General features: G+C 42.2%; 1 protein-coding gene across 1 annotated transcript in view; it reads right to left on the bottom strand.

Annotated features, from left to right (window-relative positions):
• The window catches only part of LOC144260544 (palmitoyltransferase ZDHHC11-like), a 71,540-nt gene that overhangs the window by 39,815 nt on the left and 12,657 nt on the right, over positions 1-19,068 (bottom strand). The window contains exon 2 of the mRNA XM_077809196.1: positions 6,532-6,753. Within this exon, the coding sequence (XP_077665322.1) occupies positions 6,532-6,753 (222 nt within the window). The remainder of the gene's footprint in view (positions 1-6,531; positions 6,754-19,068) is intronic.

Here is a 19,068-nt window from a genome sequence, read left to right as displayed (position 1 = left end):
ATCTGATTCAAGAGTAAACAAAGCCCAGAGAGCTAGAAAAGAAGTTACAAGACTTTGCCTCTTCACAAGTCTGCACTACAGTTTCAACTTGGAGAACAGAAGATAAGGAAACTCAGTGTAATACAGAACATTTTTTGGTATGATACAGAACAAAAAATTTTCCTGGATACAATATTTCTAACAGAGCACTAATTTGGGTTAAATCTTCTTTCAAAGTTTTAAATCTTAGTCTCTGAGGCTGTCTCATAGGCAACATCAGGATATATTACATGACTTTTTTAAAGTTATTTTGAAAATGATATAGTCACAGACAAACAACCAGCAGAATTCTAAGGTGTCCCTGGCCTGTAAGTCTTCCTGCCTCAAGAAGGAGATAATGAAAAGCCTTTGTGTATGCATAACTTGATCAATTTTTCACCCAGCAGTTCTTTAAATAGTAATTTTTATCAATGATGTGTTTCCCAGGTTCAGGAGGAAGTAGCTCTTCTACATCCAACTGGTGATAGGCATCATCTAAGCATTCTTCAAAAAGCAGAGAGATTGAACTCCGAGTGCATGGGCCAAGAAATATACATACAATATACTCTTTTTTTAACCCCAATGCAGAGCATGCCACACGCCTCTCACCCCCTCAATACACACACCCTTTGTAAGGCACAGTTTGAACTCTGGATCCACTCCCAAATGCAGTTTCTTATTCACTAGAAGGGAGCAAGTGGGAAGCTTGCAGGAACAATTGCTGAGAATGACCTGTAACCTGCCTTAACACAAGTTGTTATTGCCACAAAAAGCTTGCCAAAAATACGTGTGTGTACCTGAGATTCATGAAGTATGCTTTGTATAGTCACACTTTTTACATCTTAGATATGCAGAAAATGTCACATTATTAAGTGCTCAATCTTAAGATTTCTTCTATTGAAGACTAAAATATTAGTTTTCCTAACCCATGTTTTTATGGAATTGCAGCACTTTATTATATAAATGTGTATTTTTAATATAAAAAGTGATGTATTCATATATATAAAGCATACATATATACTTCACACTCACACAGCTACATTATATATGTACACACAGATTTCCTTGCATGTTACATAACGTAGGTTTTCCAGCTATCCCACTCATTGCATGCAAAATTCTTCTCAGAATGGTACATACAGTATCCAAAAATTTTCATTTAGATAACCATAAGCTACATTAGACTATGCAGTATAGCCTGACACATCAGAAAGATAAACCCCCATGAAAAAACTGACCTACCAGGGCAGTCATAGCAACAAAACTTCCAATGATACATAAAGGCTCAGATCCTCAGCTGAGGTAAGTCGTTGCAGGTACACATAAATCAAAAGAGATATGCTGATTTACACCAGCTGTAGATCTATCCCAAAATTCTTAGACCCTATAAGATTCTTTTTTATTCGAACATAAAGAGGGGCAAAAAGTTTGTTTTAATAAGTTTGAACTCCTCATCTGACCTACCACTTTCTTCCACAAATGCAAATAAACCAATTCAGTTTGAAGCTAAAACATTTCTTACTTCGCTGTCAAAAACTAAAAATATAAATTTTATCTTCCATTGTTTCCCAAAATTTGGCACCAATATTTGGCAGTTCTTTCATTAGAAGTCTGAAATCTTTTGTCCTAGTTTGCATTTCCTGGACCTCATCAGGAAACATAACAACATGATGACACTTAAAATCAGCCTTCTTTTAGTTTTGAACTTGTTTCTAAAACACACAAGTTTGATTCTTATTAGTTATTAGATTGAAAAACAATTAAAGTTCTAGAAGCCACTCTGTCTATGCACCCCTCTAAAATTTCTATATATTTGGAAACAAGAAGCTTTTTCTATGATTAAGAAAGGTTCAACTTTCACATTTAAAGCTGTTAATGATATTGACAGGGCCAAAAGAGGATTATCTTGATCAACTCCTCCTTAAAGTCTAAAAGGCAAAGGTTGGCAGTGCTGTATTTATTATGCAGAGGCTCCAAACTGATGCATAGCAACATTAGCTTGAACTATTGTACTGGAGAGGGTCTTATAAAAATCTGCATATTGGTTTTCATTTGACTGTGGTCTTTAAAGAGATCTGTATGATCTCTCTCAGTTTGTTCCACAGATATGCTGTAAATTTTTTAGTTATTATCTGAAATAAAATGCATAATTTGATCAGAACAACACATTGAAAATGTGATGTCCATGTGCTTAGTGTAACCCCTTTCTCACAAGATCTAGATGAACTAAATCCAGCCAGTAGATCATCTGCACAAGAGAAAGGACTCTTTTTTAGAGAAGGAAAAACCACTTCCAGACAGTCTCTCTCACCACTGCCCAGGTCACTGGGATTTAGCAAGCAACTCCTTCCTTAGTTCTATATTACAATGAAAAGGCCTTACCTTGGGAAGTCTTTCAGAGGGGGAATGACCCCCAACTTTAGTCAAATCAAGATTAAAAAAAGCTGTCAATTTATCGAAGTAACGGGAAGGCAGAGAAGGGAAGGCAGAAATACACTTCTGTCATACTTATTAAAAGAGGAGGGGAACCTTCTCTAAATGAGAAAAAAAATTCCAAGGATTCTCAGGCTCCCCGAACAGTCATTTATTTTTCAGATCTTTCAGGAAACACCCACCTGAACCTCAGGGCAGTAGCCCTTCCTTTTCCCCAAACAAGCCTTAAAATCCACTCTCTAATATGCAAGAATATCAATTTCCTTAACAACCAACCAACCACCACCAAAAAAAAAGCCCTCCATTGCTTTGTTCCAAGGACCCTCCCCCCAGCTATGACAGCACCAGCAGGACCCAGTAAGGACCGCGGCAGAGTGGACTTCAGCAAGGCTCTTATTCTTTTCAAACATGTGAACATGGTATGCAAACTGAATTTAACAGCTTTTTTTTTTTTTAAAAAAGGAATTCTTATTTCCTATGAAGTAGGAAAAAACAAAAAAATCTTTGTTGTAAGATTATATTGTGTTTCCCACGTAAATCTCATTTTGACTAGTAGATGAGATACACGGCACCACTAATGCATTGTTTTCCATTATAAACACATTTGACTACACATGTATTTTATCCCTTACTGTAAGAGTTATCATGCTGTTATAAGAATACTGTATTCACATCATATCACTTCCTAGCAACAATCTGTGTTTAGTATATAAATAGTACATAAATTACTGGTGTATTGATGCTTTCCCTTTCACAACATTGTTAACTTCCACCCCCATCTCCACCCTTGCCATCTCAGTCACAGGAATTTCAAACCAGTTTCAAATGTCCCTGTTTGGAGATACTATAGAACTCAAGGCCCCGATTCGCGATTTATTGAAGAGCAAGCACTGTGTAAAGTAATCTGATTAGAAGCTGCTACATGCTACTGAAAAGCTCACTATAAAAATGCTAGCATTTTGTAAGTTTGCTATCCATTCTGAGCAGTTACTCCTGAGTTGTGTTTTGATTCTGCAATGTTCAGTCAAGGAGCACTGCAAGTGAAAAGTACACCACAGAGTTGTGCCCCAAGTCTCTTTTGCATTAGACCAGTGGGGGGAGGGGGGGGGCAATCTTTCCAGCCTGAGGATCAAACAGAAGATTTCACAAAGGTCAAGGGGGCTACAGTTGGTACTTGGGAGCAGATTTTCTTTTCTGTTCCACTCTCTTTGGAGCACGCAGGCCGTGGCTACACTTCAGAGCTCAGAGCGCTGCGGCTGCTTCGGACGCTGCTAGTGCGGACGCTCCAAGCCGGCGGGAGAGAGCTCCCCCATCTGGCCCCCGTGAGCGACAGGAGCTATGTCGGTGGAAGAAGCTCCCCTGCCGACATAGTGCTGTCCACACCAACACATAGGACGGTGTAATTTACATCACTGAGGGGGTGGCTTACTCACACTCCTCAGCGACATAACTTATACTGACTTAAGCTGTAGCGTGCACATAGCCTTAAGTCCCCAGCTGGGGATTTCTCAGCAGGTGTGGAAACAGCGTAGTGTGCTCCTACACCTCTCTCTCCCTACAGCCCCTGGCACAGAGGGCATCCCAGGGTCATGAGGGAACGGAGAAGGGATGGAGCACACGGCTTACTCTGCTAACATGTGATACCTTGGCATCTCAGGGTGTCTTAGTCGGCCCTGGGACAGAAAGTCAGGGTGCAGTAACTAGCTGCTGTTTCTCAGCTTCTTTTTTTCCCCCTTTCCCTTGAGCATTCTTGGGTGGCTGGGCCAGGGAAGGACTTTGCTAGGCACTTCCCCCAGGCTCAGGCAGAGTCAGCCAAGCGCTTATTCTGCTCTTGCTAGGGCTCCCACTACCCTGGAAGGGAGCAGCCAGAACTCCTTTCCCCTTCCTTACCTCTGACGATGGATACGACTGTGTCACGGTAAAATTAGGCAAACTTCACAGAGTTTACACTTACATTTTCATGGTAAAAATGTACAGAGTCAGGGTATGGTCATGGTGGGTCTGAAGCCTGAGCCCCGTCATGGGGGGCTGAAGCCGAAGAAGTCCCAGAGATGTGATTTGGTCACAGAATCCGTGACCAAATCACATCCTTACCTGTGACACAACAGATGCTCAGAGCATTCCCAAGCTGAGACTTGTGCTAGAGCTGGCCACAATTGTCAGCCAAAAAAATCCTTTCTTTTTGGTGGAAACAAAAAAGAATGCAGATTTGGTGACAAAACATTTTGCTGGATTATTCTGGTCAATAAAGTACCCTAAAAAATCCACCACCACCCCCATCAAAGTGTTTTGTTTTGATATGTCTGTAATGAAACTGACTTTTTGACGTTTTGTTTAGAGATTTCCTTTAAAGTTAAAAAATGCCTGAAATCAAAACAAAATGTTTTGCTTCCAACTAAAAGTTTGACACACAACAAAGATTTCAGCTTTTTGATTGCTGAATATATATATATTTGATTTTGGGCCAACCCAAAACTAACTTTTTTTAAAAAAAGGTTGGAATTGCCAGTGAACCAAAAACTATCAGAAATTGACCCATCTCTAACCTGTGCAGATCCTAGGGCTGCAGAGGAGAGAGTGAGAGGCGGCACCCCTTGTGCCGCCTCCCCATAGTGACCAGGCTGATTAAAAACACTTCAGTTTAAAAGCCAGAGGGTGCTGCTCAAGGGGGACATCTTCAATTCAATCGAATGCACATTTTCTTCTTGATATGTTCACCTTCCAGGACCACCGTTTAGTATCTCAAAGGCCACACTTTCTAATCTGAATTTGTCTGGCTTCAGCTTCCAGCCATTGGTTCTTGTTATGCCTTTGTATGCTAGGTGAAAGAGTCCTTCAGTGTCCATTATTTTCTCCCTGTGAAGGTACTTATGTAATCAAGGCACCTCTCAGTCTAAGAAATTACACAGATTGAACTCTAAATCTCTCACTGTACAGTGTTTTCTGCAGCCCTCAAATAATTTTTTGGCTCCTTTTTGCACCCTCTTCAGCATCCTTATTAAAATGTGGACACTGAAACTAGACAGACTATTCTAGCATCTAAAGACCTCCCAACAGCCCTGGGTTTCATGGGACTATCCTGCTTTGACCATGGCTGGGCTTGGCTCCCCACTCCACATGTTGCAACCCACTTCCCCGCCTATTGTCTTGCAATCCTCTCCCTGTTCTCTAATTTGCTCCTTGCTCCCACCCCCACCTCCCAGAGGCCTTACCCAGCCCATTTCCTCCTCGAGCCTGACACTCATTCAGAACTTTGGAGCTGAGCCCAGTCAGCCCCATAGGACAGGAGCCACCACTATAGAGTAAGTGCGGGGTGGGTTTGCTCTGCAACTCTTCCCCTTGGGCCTCCCATCCCATCCCATCCCATCCTCCCTGGGGCAGGATCTGTCCCCGTTAGCCACCGGGAATGTTGGGAGGTATGCATCTGTCTCACCAATGCCATCCATGGATGTAAAATTAGCTCCCTATTCCTACTCCATACTCACTACTCCCCTCTTTATACACCCAAGTATCACATTAGCCCATTATTCCTTTGCCGTAAATAGTTTTATGGTTCTTTATTTCCAATGTAAATAATTTTCCAAAAATAAAAAAAGTGATGGAACACCAAATTTCTGTGGATGTAGGTAACTCTGGGCTGAAGTGAGGTGTATGACTGGGAGTGTTTATCAATACACCAAAGAGTCCTTCAAAGCAGTAGAGAATCTATAGCCCCGCACCTGACTGCTGAGCAGCTCATAGTTTAGAACAAGGCTCACATCAATGATCTGATCCAAGCTCACTGAAGTCAATGGATAGACTCACACTGACTAATAGGCTTGGGGTCATATCCAATATTAGTTGGCAAAGACAGATTTTTTTTTTTAAAATATGGTCTTTTGCAGGAAGTGAATTTTTTATGTAAGAACTACTATAACAAAACCACCCTCACTAAGTGTGGTTAAATATACAACTGGGGAAACGTACTCCACTCCTCTAATGCACTAACCCTTATTTATAGCATAAGCAGTGTATATGTAAATTTAACCCAGAACCTCTGCAGAGCATGTCTTGGAAGGAGAGGAAATAAAAAAAGGATACAGCATAGGCAGCATATTTCCATCCATGGGGAAGCAAAGGTATGTAGATCCCAAACCCTACAATGGCCAGGTATGTGTAAAACAGCAGAGCAACAAACTGAAAGGTGTGGAGTGGTAAAGACCAGCCGTTCACCCTGGAATGCTGGGGTGGAGAAACCAAGTCATTTCTACTGTTCAGCTGTTCAGGTCCTGTCCGCCTTAACTTCCTGCCATAGCAGTTCATCTGCAAAAAAGCAAACAGAACTTTATATTCCCTGTTCAAAATATCTTCTGTGCTTTTCAGAGTAACAAAATAAATGCTACAATGTAAAGGGTAAGGGAGGCAGACAAAAATGCTGTAGCATTCTCTCAACATTTCTCTGTTGTGCTGCAACATTTTCTTATACAACTGAGTTTATCTTCCACCCAGTCTCGAACTGGACCCAATTTGCAAATTACATTGCACTGATCCCCTTGTTTACAATGAGCCGTATAATACTCTTGTGAAGGAGTTCACTCAACAATTTAATCATAAACCTTTGATAAGCAAAGCAGGTAAGCTGTAGCATGGTACCGATGGTAGGTATCTTGGCTATACAGGCAAGGCTCTACAACTATTAGACAACTCCCAATCCTCATTGACACCAATATTGTATTTATATTCTGCTTAGTTTTGTTCCCTACCCTCTTTTTCACCTGCTTATTTCTTCAGCATTGCAACATATAAGTAATCCACAAATAGAAGAAATAAAAATCCACTAGTATTACAAGCGTGTGTTCAATATCCCTTCCATAGTCTCTTTGGAGCATTCTAAAGCTGATGGATCTCTCAACCCAGTGTACAGGTCACATTTAAGAAAGCTTTGCTGGGAGGTGTGAGGGCATTCCTTTACATTAGATGGCACTATGGGAAACATGCAGTCACACATAGGATACCATGCATGACCTGTTGACATGTGTTGCCACCTATGTAGAATGGGTTAAGAAAAAAGTAAGGTAAAGTCCTAGTGAGTAAAACAAGCCTATATTTTTATACATTAAGACAGCTATTAAATGAAATGTCACAAAAGGAAGAAAGACATGAAGCTTTTATGATATGTATCAAATGTAGACTGAAAGGATGCTCATCCTAAAGTATGTGGTTAGGAGGCTGTTTGATTTTAATTGAAAAAAATAAATAAATCACAGAATAAGCTACCAAGCTAAAAACATTCCTATAAAGTCTGCAATCAAGTGTCCCTAGATTCTTAAAACACACATATATAAATTTTCCATTTAAAATATTCATATGCTATGAAAAAGTTAAATACATATACTAAAACATAAACCCGTAGTGAAAGATAGGCAAATTTGCTTTTCTTTAATAACCAGCTAATAACCAAGAATGATCTCTATGCTGACAAGAGTTTTGATTTGATTAAACAGATACAAATTCACCACTACTGACATCCAAGGTGACTGAGGGAGAGACAGTAACAGATTCTTTTCAAGCCTAAAAAAACCCAAACTTATCTAACCAGTATAAATAGATTAATACAAAACAAATGTAACTATCATATAAAGAGTACTCACTTCAACTATTTTTCCTTATCTTTACATCTGAAGCTTTTCTTGCTGAAGGCTGAAACCTTTCTTTGCAAAGAAAGAATCAAACCCTTTCAAACAGCATCAGGATTTCTCAATGATGGAAACAAAGTTTGTCTTACAGCATTCTGCTGCTGCTCACCAATGTACATTAGTGAATTTTGCACACAGATTTCAAATCACTGGTCTCCATTTATTTTAGGGTATTACAGCATACAGGAAAAATCCCCATTAGCTTCAGGGAAGAAATTTTGTCTTAAAAGCAGTTTTGTCCTGGAGACTGCTAGCAAATGTCTGTTGAAGGATAATCCGGCACATTTAGAACCTGCAGTTATATAATGCTCGGCAGAACTGACATAGCTCAAGTACCAAATTCTTTGAATTATTAATAAGAGAACCTCCTCCAGGCACAAAGCTTCCCGATGCAGTGGCTGTACAACAAATACCCAATATTTTGAATACTCATCTGCCTGCCTGCCCCAAGGAGTCTTTACAGCTAGTATAAATACCTGCTGAAATTCTGTTTGAAATCTAAGATAAAAAGGCAAACACAAACCAAAGTATTTTATTCCAGAATTGTGTAATTTCACAGAAATCTTAGTAAAACTAACTGAAACCACCACACACCTCTGGAGGAACATTTACTTCCTATTCTTTTTTTGTGGTGTTTTAGCCACATGGTAAAACTTTAGGGTGTGAGTCTAGAAAGTTCTAAGCTTTGGCTTAACAAATTTGACTTCAGTGGATGTATTACCATGCGTTTCCATTCAAGTTATGGCATCACTAAACACTTTTGAAAAACCCCTTCCCGAAGGGCTTCTGGTACTTAGAGACCTACTCCCAGAGAATCACATCCAACTTACCGTAAACACAGTATTTCAATTGTATCTAGCTTACACAATTTAAAATGCACTGTACTAAAGGCCAGGAAGGCTTTTATTTAACCACAGCATACACACACAAATATGAATTTATCAAAAGTACACAGCATGTTGTATATAATCATAACTGGTTACATTCTGCATTTAGGGCTGCCAACTTTCTACTCACACAAAACTGAACAACCTTGCCCCGCCCCTCTGAGCCCCCCCCCCCCCCCGGTCGCTTGCTCTTCCCACCCTCACACACTCACTCATTTTCATGGGGCTGGGTCAGGGAGTTGGGGTGCGGAAGGGCGTTCAGGCTCTGGCTAGGGGTGCGGGCGCTAGGGTGGGGCCAGATATGAGGAGTTCAGGGTGCGGGAGGGGGCTCCGGGCTGAGGCAGTGGGTTGAGATGGGGGGGAGTAAGGGCTCCGGTGGGGGGAGCTCTGGGGTGGGGCCAGGGATGAGCGGTTTGGGGTGCAGGAGGGTGCTCTGGGCTGGGACCAAGGGGTTTGGAGGACATGAGGGGCTCAGGGCCGGGGCCGGGATGCAGGAGAGGTGTGAGGGCTCTGGCTGGGGGTGCAGACTCTGGGGTGGGGCTGAGAGGATTGGGGTGTAGGAGGGTGCTCCGGGCTGGGACCGAGGGGTTTGGAGGGTGGGAGGGGGCTCAGGGCCAGGGCAGGGATGCAGGAGGGGTGTGAGGACTCTGGCTGGGGGTGTGGGCTCTGGGGTACAGGAGGAGGCTCCAGGCTGGGACTGAGGGGTTTGGAGGGCCGGATCAGGGGGTTGGGGCACAGGAGGGGGTCAGGGTTGCAGGCTCTGGGCAGTGCTTACCTCAAGCAGCTCCTGGAAGCAGCGGCATGTCCCCCCTCCGGCTCCTAGGTACCGTCCCTGCAACTCCCATTAGCCACTCCTAGACAATGGGAACTGTGCCGGCGATGCCTGCAGATGGGACAGTCTGCAGAGTCGCCTGGCCGCACCTCCACCTAGGAGCCGGAGGGGGAACATGCCACTGCTTCCAGGAGCCGCACGAAGCCACGCCAGGTAGAGAGCCTGCCTTAGCCCCGCTGCACCGCCGACCAGAGTTTTAATGGCCTGGTCAGTGATGCTGACTGGATCTGCCAGGGTCCCTTTGCGAGCTGGTGTTCTGGTCAAAAACTGTACACCTGGCAACCCTATCTGCATTGCTACCCAGGAATGGTTGTTTCAGTTTTGCTGCCTAGATTGACAGAACTAAACACACTTTTGATCACATGTCTGGCAAATAAGAGGACCGCAAATTTTAAGGAGCTAGTACTCTTCAGACTTGTCTGTATAGCACCTAGACTGCTGTTGGTGCTATGTAAATAATAAGCAGGGCTTGAAAACCCACCTGGCTACTCCCCACTGGTAAACTGGGAGCTTTCCCCAGTACTCATAGGGGCCTAACCCATCATTTTCTGTACAATTTAAGCTTTCATTTAAAAACCTTACAAATGTGAAGAGTGTAAACTTATGCACTGCTGTTCCTGAGTCTGCATAAAAACCCCTGCAAATCCTCTGCTGCAGGTCAGAGCTTTTGCCAAACAGCAGCAGATCACAACACTTTATATTTATGGTAAATATAAGCCGTGATTCTTTGCTGTTATTCAGAAACATGTGGGCAGCAGTGAGTGTGTCAAAAAATCACATCAGTTTCAAATTGCTGCTGCATCTGGCAGGGAAAAACTATGAGTAGAAGCACCACGTGCAGGTACTGGAGTTATCTACAGGTGAGAAATTCCCCTAAATGCAAAGGCTGTAGGACTGATAAAGTATCAGACATCTTTTCCTCACACCTCCCAGTCACAGCAGCAATGAAACTCTGTGGGGAAATGTAATTTGGGTGAAAAGCAGAAGGAGAAGTGAGAAAAAAAAAATCCATTCTTCCTTCCAGAAGCTAGAGAGGGGCGGGGCTTCAAGTGTGTCAGAAATCTACTAGTCAGCAGCTCATATGAAAGACGAAGCTTACAAGCAAGATCTAGACTGCACAAAAATAGAGGCATGCAAAAGATTAATAAGCGATTATAAGTTATAAACCCTCCTTCCTAACAGAAAAGAAAAAAGAAAAAAGAGTGAGGAGTCCCTCCCCAACTATTATTTATTGCCACTTAATTCTAACAAAGCACTCAACTTTGTACAAGACAAAAGTGAACACTGACAGAAGTAAGAGACAAGAGTAGTCAGATGAAATCAGAGTTGGTTGAGAAAAATTCAAAACTGTGATGAAAAAAGCAGGTAAAAATGTTTATAGTTCATCCCAGCCAGCACTTTCGTAAAGCTCAGCTCCATCTGAGACACTTAGAAAGAAGGGGCTGGTCTAGACTGAAAACTTACTTTTGCATAGCTATGTCTCACAGTGGTGTGAAACGTCCAAACCCTGAGAGATGTAGCTCAGCTGACCTAACCCCGGTGTAGACAGCGCTAGGTCAGGGAAGAATTCTTCTGTTGACCTAGTTATCATCACCTTGCAAGGAGGTAGATTAACTAGAGCAATGGGAGAACTCCTCCTAGCACAACAGTGTCTACACTGAAGCACTACTGCAGTGCAGCTATGGCATTGTAGTGTTTTATGTGTAGACATATCTTAAGTCTACATGTAGTACAAAACCTTGGAGAATGAGGCAAAGGGGGATAACAAGGATAGCTGGGCTCAGCATTGCTCATCTCCAGAGCTCAAAAATCATGGGACTTCTCCCCCACAAATGCAATTTAAAGCAATACTTATTCTGTGTTCTTTGGGCAGGACTTTGGACTTTTGAACGCATGATGGAAAAGTCCTCCTGACATCCTGCTCCCCATTCCTGTGCACACAGGTGCCAGGGTAAAACCTTAACCTGAAACCATCAGAAAACGCTCACAAAAATGGGGTTGGAGGCCACTTCCTCCAGAGAAGGATTTCATTACCTCTAACCACTGGCATATCATCCTTTCGGTATCTGACCCTCTACATCCTCATCATCCCCTCCAACATCAGTATGCTCCCCTTCATCCAGGGGAAACTCCAGTCCAGTCCTATCCTCTCTCGAGGCAGGCTCCACCTACCCGCCTGCAATAGGCAGGAGAAAAGCATACGCTTCTCTTCCTGGGTGATCCCACCACCGCTACACAAAGGTTTCTCTCTGCCATTTGAAGAACGGACACAAAATAAATATTTTTCCAAATTTTTATTTACATCCTCTCAGCCCCATTCACTAAGGGCATCCAGGCTGCAGTGGGAACAGTCTCCAATCTGTCTAAGTTAACAGGACCCAAGGCTAGGCAGGTATGGGTTCCAGCTTGCAAAAAGAAATCGAACAAATGCTGCCTTGGCACAGAGCAGGAAAAGAGAGAGACTTTCCCCAGAGTGCTGCCTGCTCAGCTAGTTGGACAGAGGTCTCTGGTGGCCACTGTATGAATGGTAACAGCTCAGCTAAAATTCTTCAGCTGCCTTCAGTTTCTATCATGAGAAGCATAGAGAGGTTCCAAAACTGTGATGCTCAGAGTATCATTCCAAGGGCTCGCAACGCTTCAAGATCCACAGCCTTGTGTTTTCCAGAGAAAAGGCCAGATCACCTGCCAATATCACATGTAAGCGCAAGTATCACAGAACGGATGGGGCTCAGAGTGCTGACCTTATTAACATGGAAATTTCCCATACCCAGCCAAATATTCCTGCAGGAAGAATCTAGAGCAGTAGTTCTCAGCAATTTTTGGCTCACGACCCATTTGTAAACTTTGATGCCCTTTTGCGATCCAATAAATAGCTTCAATGCAAGAAAACATCTGGTTTACTAAATATTTACTACCCACACTATATAATACACAGTAATGTAATAAGTACTCAGTAAGTACACCGTGCATACCATAGTGGCTGCTCCTGCCCTGCAGGGCTGGCGTGGCTCGACTCCCCACCTCAGCTGAGGCGCTGCAACCCCAGAGGAGGCAGTACCACACAGCATTGGCCTGGTGGGCAGATTTGTGAGAGTTGTGCTGTGGCCTGGTATATGGGGGTCACTGCACCACTCACTCTAATTCTGGCCCTGCCGGCTTCCCCCTCTCCCCGTCGTCATTATGGAGGCACTGTGACCGTGCACCAGGATGCAATGCACAGAGCGTCAAGCTCAGCTCAGCCAGCCCAGCGGAGCCACTGCTGTGGAGTGAGTGCAGGGTGGGATCTGCAACCTCGCACCTCCCAGGGCCTAGTCCCCTCCAGGGGAAACACACACCCGGGCTCCCAAGTGACCCTTTGACACATTCTCATGACCCAATTTTGGGTCTCAACCCACATGTCGATACTCTGATTTAGAGGACCTGATCCAGCCAGGCTACATAGGTCTGTCTAAGAACGGAACCATCTCCACATCTCCATCTCCTCCCATGGAGGATTATTCTAAGAGCAATGAAGAGGGGAACAAGGCCAGTGAGTTTGAAGATGTCCTTCACATAACTTCCGACCGCAAATCTATCTTCCTTCCACCTAACCAAATGATATCCCTCTTCCAGTGCACTCAGTATCCTCAAATTGCTCCTCAAAACCAAAACCAACTTTTAATATTGATTTCCATCACTAACTTACACTCCCGAGTTGAGAGTCATCAGTGACAAGATATTTAACTCTTCACACCTTTCCCTTCCTTTATTTATCATCTTCATTGTCTAAAGTTGTTCGATGTAGATTGTAAGTGCCTCCAGGACAAGACCATTTAGTTTTGGATTTGGGGGTTGTTGTTTTTTCAAGTCTTTGTAAAGGTCCATACAAGGTTAGTGTGAGAGCCAGTGGGGTCTAGTGGACAGGGCTCTGGACTGGGAACAAAGAAATGTGTTCCATTCTAAGCTGTTCCACTGACCTGCTGTGTGAAACTGGGCAAATCACTTCATATCTGTTTGTTTCCTCTCCCACCTTTTGTCCAAGCTCTGTGGGGCAGGAACTGTCTCTCACTATGTGTTAGTACAATAACTAGCACAATGGGACCCTGATTTCCATTAGGTCAGTAGGTGTGACTGTAATATAAATACACAGCACTATTCTATCCATGCAAACTATTCACAGTAATAAACAAATGTGCACACGAGCACGCACGTGTAGTTGATTATAGATTTTCAATATAATCAGTAATGGCACATTCATTCTCTTATCCGCAAGTCAAAGACACAGAGAGGGAGAAATCACTGCCCCTGTATTACAGGCAAATCTCACAAACACTTACTTAAGTGTGACCCAGATTCCTCATAGATCTAAACGTTATATGCAGGGCTGGTAGCGCCACCTATTGTTAAGGTTGCCTGCCACTTCCCATTACAAGACCTTGTTTGCAGTTACTTACAACTTTGCCAAACTTTAACTGTTTGGGCTGAAATTTTCCATGCCAGGTGCCCACCGCAGGCTGAATTTTTTGGGCTTTCAATGCCTCCCTTCTGGACTCTCGCAATATGGAGGAGGAAGCTGCCCAATTCAAATGCAGAGGGGACAAAAGTCACCAGAGGGGAAAGGTGGGGGCAGGGGAGTATACTGGGAGAAGGAGCCTGGGAGGAGGGAGACATCTTGACAAGGTGCCAGGATGCGGTGGGAGAACTGGGATTGGCTGGGCAAAAAGTCAGGCAGCAGGGGAAGGGACGATGGGAGTGGAGAAGACCGGGCCTGGGACTACTCCTTGTCCAGCCAGAACAGATCTGTGGAGCTCGAAAGCTTGTCTCTCTCACCAACAGAAGTCGGTGAAATAAAAGGTATTACCTCACCCACCTCGTCTCTCTAATCTACTATTGCTGTCAGATACTCTTTTACTTTACAGGGCAGCAGTTGAAATGGTTGATCTAAGCGTTCCAACCGTGCTAATGACCCATGTGGGTGTCAGTTATGCCACATGATGAAACTTCTGTCTTTTCAGTTTCAGAAAACCAGGAAAATACAAAAACTGTGTTATAAGAACTTTATTTAGGTTGCAAAGTCAAACATTCAAAAGTTAGGAATTGCCTGAATTAAGGTTGCCTGTGCACAGATGATTTCATGGTTAAGGCAGCTGACTGCTGCCTTGGGGAATTGGATTATATCTCTGCTTCTGCCAGCTGGTTCACACAAGTTGACAATCAAGTCACTAGTTTTCCACAAGTACATTTAAGTGACCACCAGAGGCCAAAACAAATAAGTAGTCACTAATTGTATGTTCCCCAGTTTCTGTGAGCCTGGCTTGAGTGGCGACTAGTGACTTTTTTTTTAACGGTGAGGCACAAATCACAAAATAGTTATTTCCACCCCCAGCCAATGTAGAATTTAATAGCTATGAAAAGCTTATCTTCTTTACAGTGAAGCAGCAGCAGGTGGACCGGGGAGCTGGAGCTGCCACTGTTGGCTCCTGTGCATGTGTACAGGGACCATCCCATGGGGAGTGGGCTGGGGATGCACAGGGTGCAGGCCCCATCCCCGCCCCCTGACAACTCCCTGCCACAAGGGAGTAACTGCCACCATCCTTCTGTGACCTCACCAAGCCATGATTACCACAGCAATGCCTGAGCAAGTGATTCCTGGGCATGGTAAATTGCCATAGTTACAAGATAGCTCCATGAAGCACTATTAGCTATACCAAGATTTGAGCCTCATGCAGAACTACATTCTTTGAACTTTCTGGCATTGTGTTTGGCTGCTGGAGAAGGCGATTTGTGACATTTAAAATCAAATCACAACAGAGGAGACTGGCTTACACACGTGTCTCCTATCGAAAAGTAAGGCATGACAAAAATAAAAATAAAGCTTGTCCATAAAAAGAATCTAAAAGACTTTTACTAAAGCAGAAACAAGTGATTTTTCTGTATCACACCTAACTGCCCAAACAAGCATTGCTCTTTGCACACCTTGACAAGCACGCAAAGAAAAAAAATTTCACACCTCAGGGTAATCTGGAATTCACCTAAAATTAATCTGATGACCATTTAAGTATCAACATTAGCAAATATTTCACCAACAGTTTTAGCAAAAACAGCCAGAGAAAGCACCAAAATGGATTGGATGATGAGCATCACACCAACTTAATTTGTCACATTAGCTGGATGCAATTTAATACAAAAGAATTTAAAACAATGTGTCTATGGCAAAGAGTATTAGTATATGACCATAGAGGTGCTCATTACATAAATACTAATCAAGAAAACATTAGTTGTAGAAGGTTATTTTTTTGGTTGGTTTTGTTTTTTTACACAGAGGGTATTGAAAGGAGGGGTGTTGCTTTTCTTTTGGTTCTTCCTTTCAAAAATGTACGATACAATCTGTGTTCTTTGATCAATAAATTAGGAGGGGTTGTTAGAGAGTAGACAAAATTCTTAAGGGCACAGAAAAGACAGATGCTGTAAAATTGCTTCATTTAACTAAAGAGATCAGGATTAACTTGAGGTAAGGAAGGATGAAATACTAAGTGCTTGTCTACACAGGGAAGTTACTGCAAAATAAACTAGGGTGTGAACTGAAAGCGCACTAGCTATTCAACACCTGCTTTCTGTGTGGACTCTTTTTCAGCACTGAAAGTCATTTCCAAAGTGGATTAAACTAAATTGCGAAGTTTCCATATGGGTAGCTAGTGCAGAATAGTTATTCCAGGCTATTTTCCCTGTATAAACAAGCCCTTAATTTAAACAGAATGTCTTCACATACAGGCTAACATGGAAATTAGTGCAATGTGAAAACAGTTTATAGAAGCAGTTTAAATGCAGTTTTAGAAAGAGAACTGTACCTGCAAGTACAAAGTAGTATTTATATTTCAATTCCACATTTAGTGCATCTCTTTTCCATGCGATTTACAAACGATACACACAAAGATCTATGTAAAGTCCTGCTTGATAGTTCCTTAGTCTAAACTGTAATAAAATTAAAAAAAAAAAAAAGGATTTTTATGTAGTTTTTACTATTGGAGAGTATTTTTTATTTATTGTTGTAATATGGCAAATAGTTCTAATGGAAAAATGACTGAAAACCAAATGATCTGTTCAGAGGCCAGAGAAGAATCACACATTGATAAGCTAGATACTAAAACTGCAGCTCTGTAGATAACTTCTATGCAGAGCTCTGAGTAAGTCAATCTTCATGTTAGTTAGCTTCAAGCTTTCCTGGAAGATTCACTATTTGAGAGAAATTTTAGCTGAAATCAAGTTGGTTTCTTGTTAGACTTCGTGCTGTTCTACATTCAACAATAAATGAATAGACTTTGTTTCATTCACCCAGTCACTGCATCAACCCATCCCATCCCCAATAGTTTGTAGCTGAAAAGAATTGTAAGAATGGCTTAGGGTTAAATGTTTACAAAAAAAGAAAATATGGAGGGAGGTTCATTTTGGAAGGAATGCACAATCTTTGTTCCAAATATTTCAGTATGTTGCAGTAAACTTTTAATGCACATAGAGGGCCTGATTTTCAGCCCCAATCAGAGATGTGCATGGGCCTGTTTTGCACATGCACTACTGTATGGGTTTTTGCAATCTGTATGCACACAAAGAGTGGCACATCTAGGCACGTGCACATAAATCAGGGATTACAAGGAATTATTTTGGGGATGTTCTATGGCCTGTGTTATATGTAGGAAGGCAGACTAGCTGATCACAGCGGTCATTTTTGGCCTGAGATTTTATGAAGTTGCTTAGAGCCATAGTTAATGCAAGTAGGTAAGAATGCAAGATAAGTGCAAATTTCAGAGTGAAACATCAGGCCTAGAGTGGATGAAGGAGTTATACCCTCTCTCTCTTCAGCTTTAGAAATCATGACGACTTTTAGATTATTCCTATTGCCACAAACAGTTTTAGTCTGTTCTTGGAAGCATGTCTTTTATAATTTGTTTTTTAGGTGTGTGCCTTTTATACATTAAGAGATTGTCTACATGGAAAATGTATGTAAATTTACACCACACCAGCACGTGCCACACACTAAATGGCCATAACTTTTAGTGCACAGTAGTGGGGTCCTCATGGCCAATTAGCGTGTGGCATACCGCAACTTGCCATGCAATAAATCTCACTGTAGCCAACCCTTAGTTATTGCAATTCCATTGCCAAGACCAAGTGAGTTCTACTATGACTTCTTCATTGCACACCCTTCATTCAGCTGCATCTCAGGTTTTTGACTTGTTTCCTTTCAACCCTACCTGCAGACAGATAAAACAGTCAGATAATTTCAAGATTGTCATGCCTGAATTCTACTTAACTATACTAAAAGTTGTTTCAAATCAGTTGCATCTCAGTATAGTTATAAAAAAGTCTTCCAGAGATGTAATCAGTAGATTCATTTGCAAAAAACTGTTTCTAAATGTTAGTCTGCAATAGTATGACATATCTGATTATATATCTTGTTTATATGAAGTTTATTAAAGAAAAAAATTGCACCTGTTTGTCACAGATTAGACGGTCTCTTTGCTTTATCTACATCCTGATTAAAGCAACAGTACTCTGTGGCAGACGCCATTCCCAGGAGTGGATTTGGGCCATACTTGTTATGCTTCTGTACTACAGAAGCTTACATCTGAACTACTGTACAGCACTGAGACACTTATGATCAGTTTACTAGTTTATTCATATCCTTTACTCTGCAGCAAACTAAGATTGTACCCCCGTGACATCAGCAGCTGCATTCACATTTCATTTCCTGCCAATAATAATCTGTCTGTACCTTGTGATTACAGCATTAGTAAACCTCTAGCATTATGTACTGTAAATTGTTCTTTCCAGTAAGCTGTCCTAGGAATGAAATCCTGAAAATTAAGCTATCACCTTTTGAACAAATGCACATCATTCCATATACTCTTTTGATAATTTCCATTATATCCAGCAGAGCTGTGTCAGGAGCAATATGTAATTTTGTCAGGGGTTAACCGTGTCAAGAGAAACTTTAATGGATTTAAAAAACACTTTATAAACTAGACAGGAAAACTCAGAACAGCAGCCACTCACTGGATACAGGACTCAATTTGAAAATATACTCTTTAAAACTTGGTCTTCTACGCACTGGATCATTAAGTGAGGACTGTTGCTAAGAGGGGGCACTACTCCCCAGCTATTTCTCCCTCCCCCCACCATAGAAATAAGAAGTGTTCCAGATTTTCCCAATTCCTTGGCACGATTACACTAGAAACATAAGTTGACC

Source organism: Eretmochelys imbricata, chromosome 2 (assembly GCF_965152235.1).
Source record: "Eretmochelys imbricata isolate rEreImb1 chromosome 2, rEreImb1.hap1, whole genome shotgun sequence".
NCBI classification, from domain to species: Eukaryota; Metazoa; Chordata; order Testudines; family Cheloniidae; genus Eretmochelys; species Eretmochelys imbricata.
The sequence above is the reverse complement of the archived record's forward strand: the minus strand, read 5'-3'. Positions and strand labels throughout refer to the sequence as shown.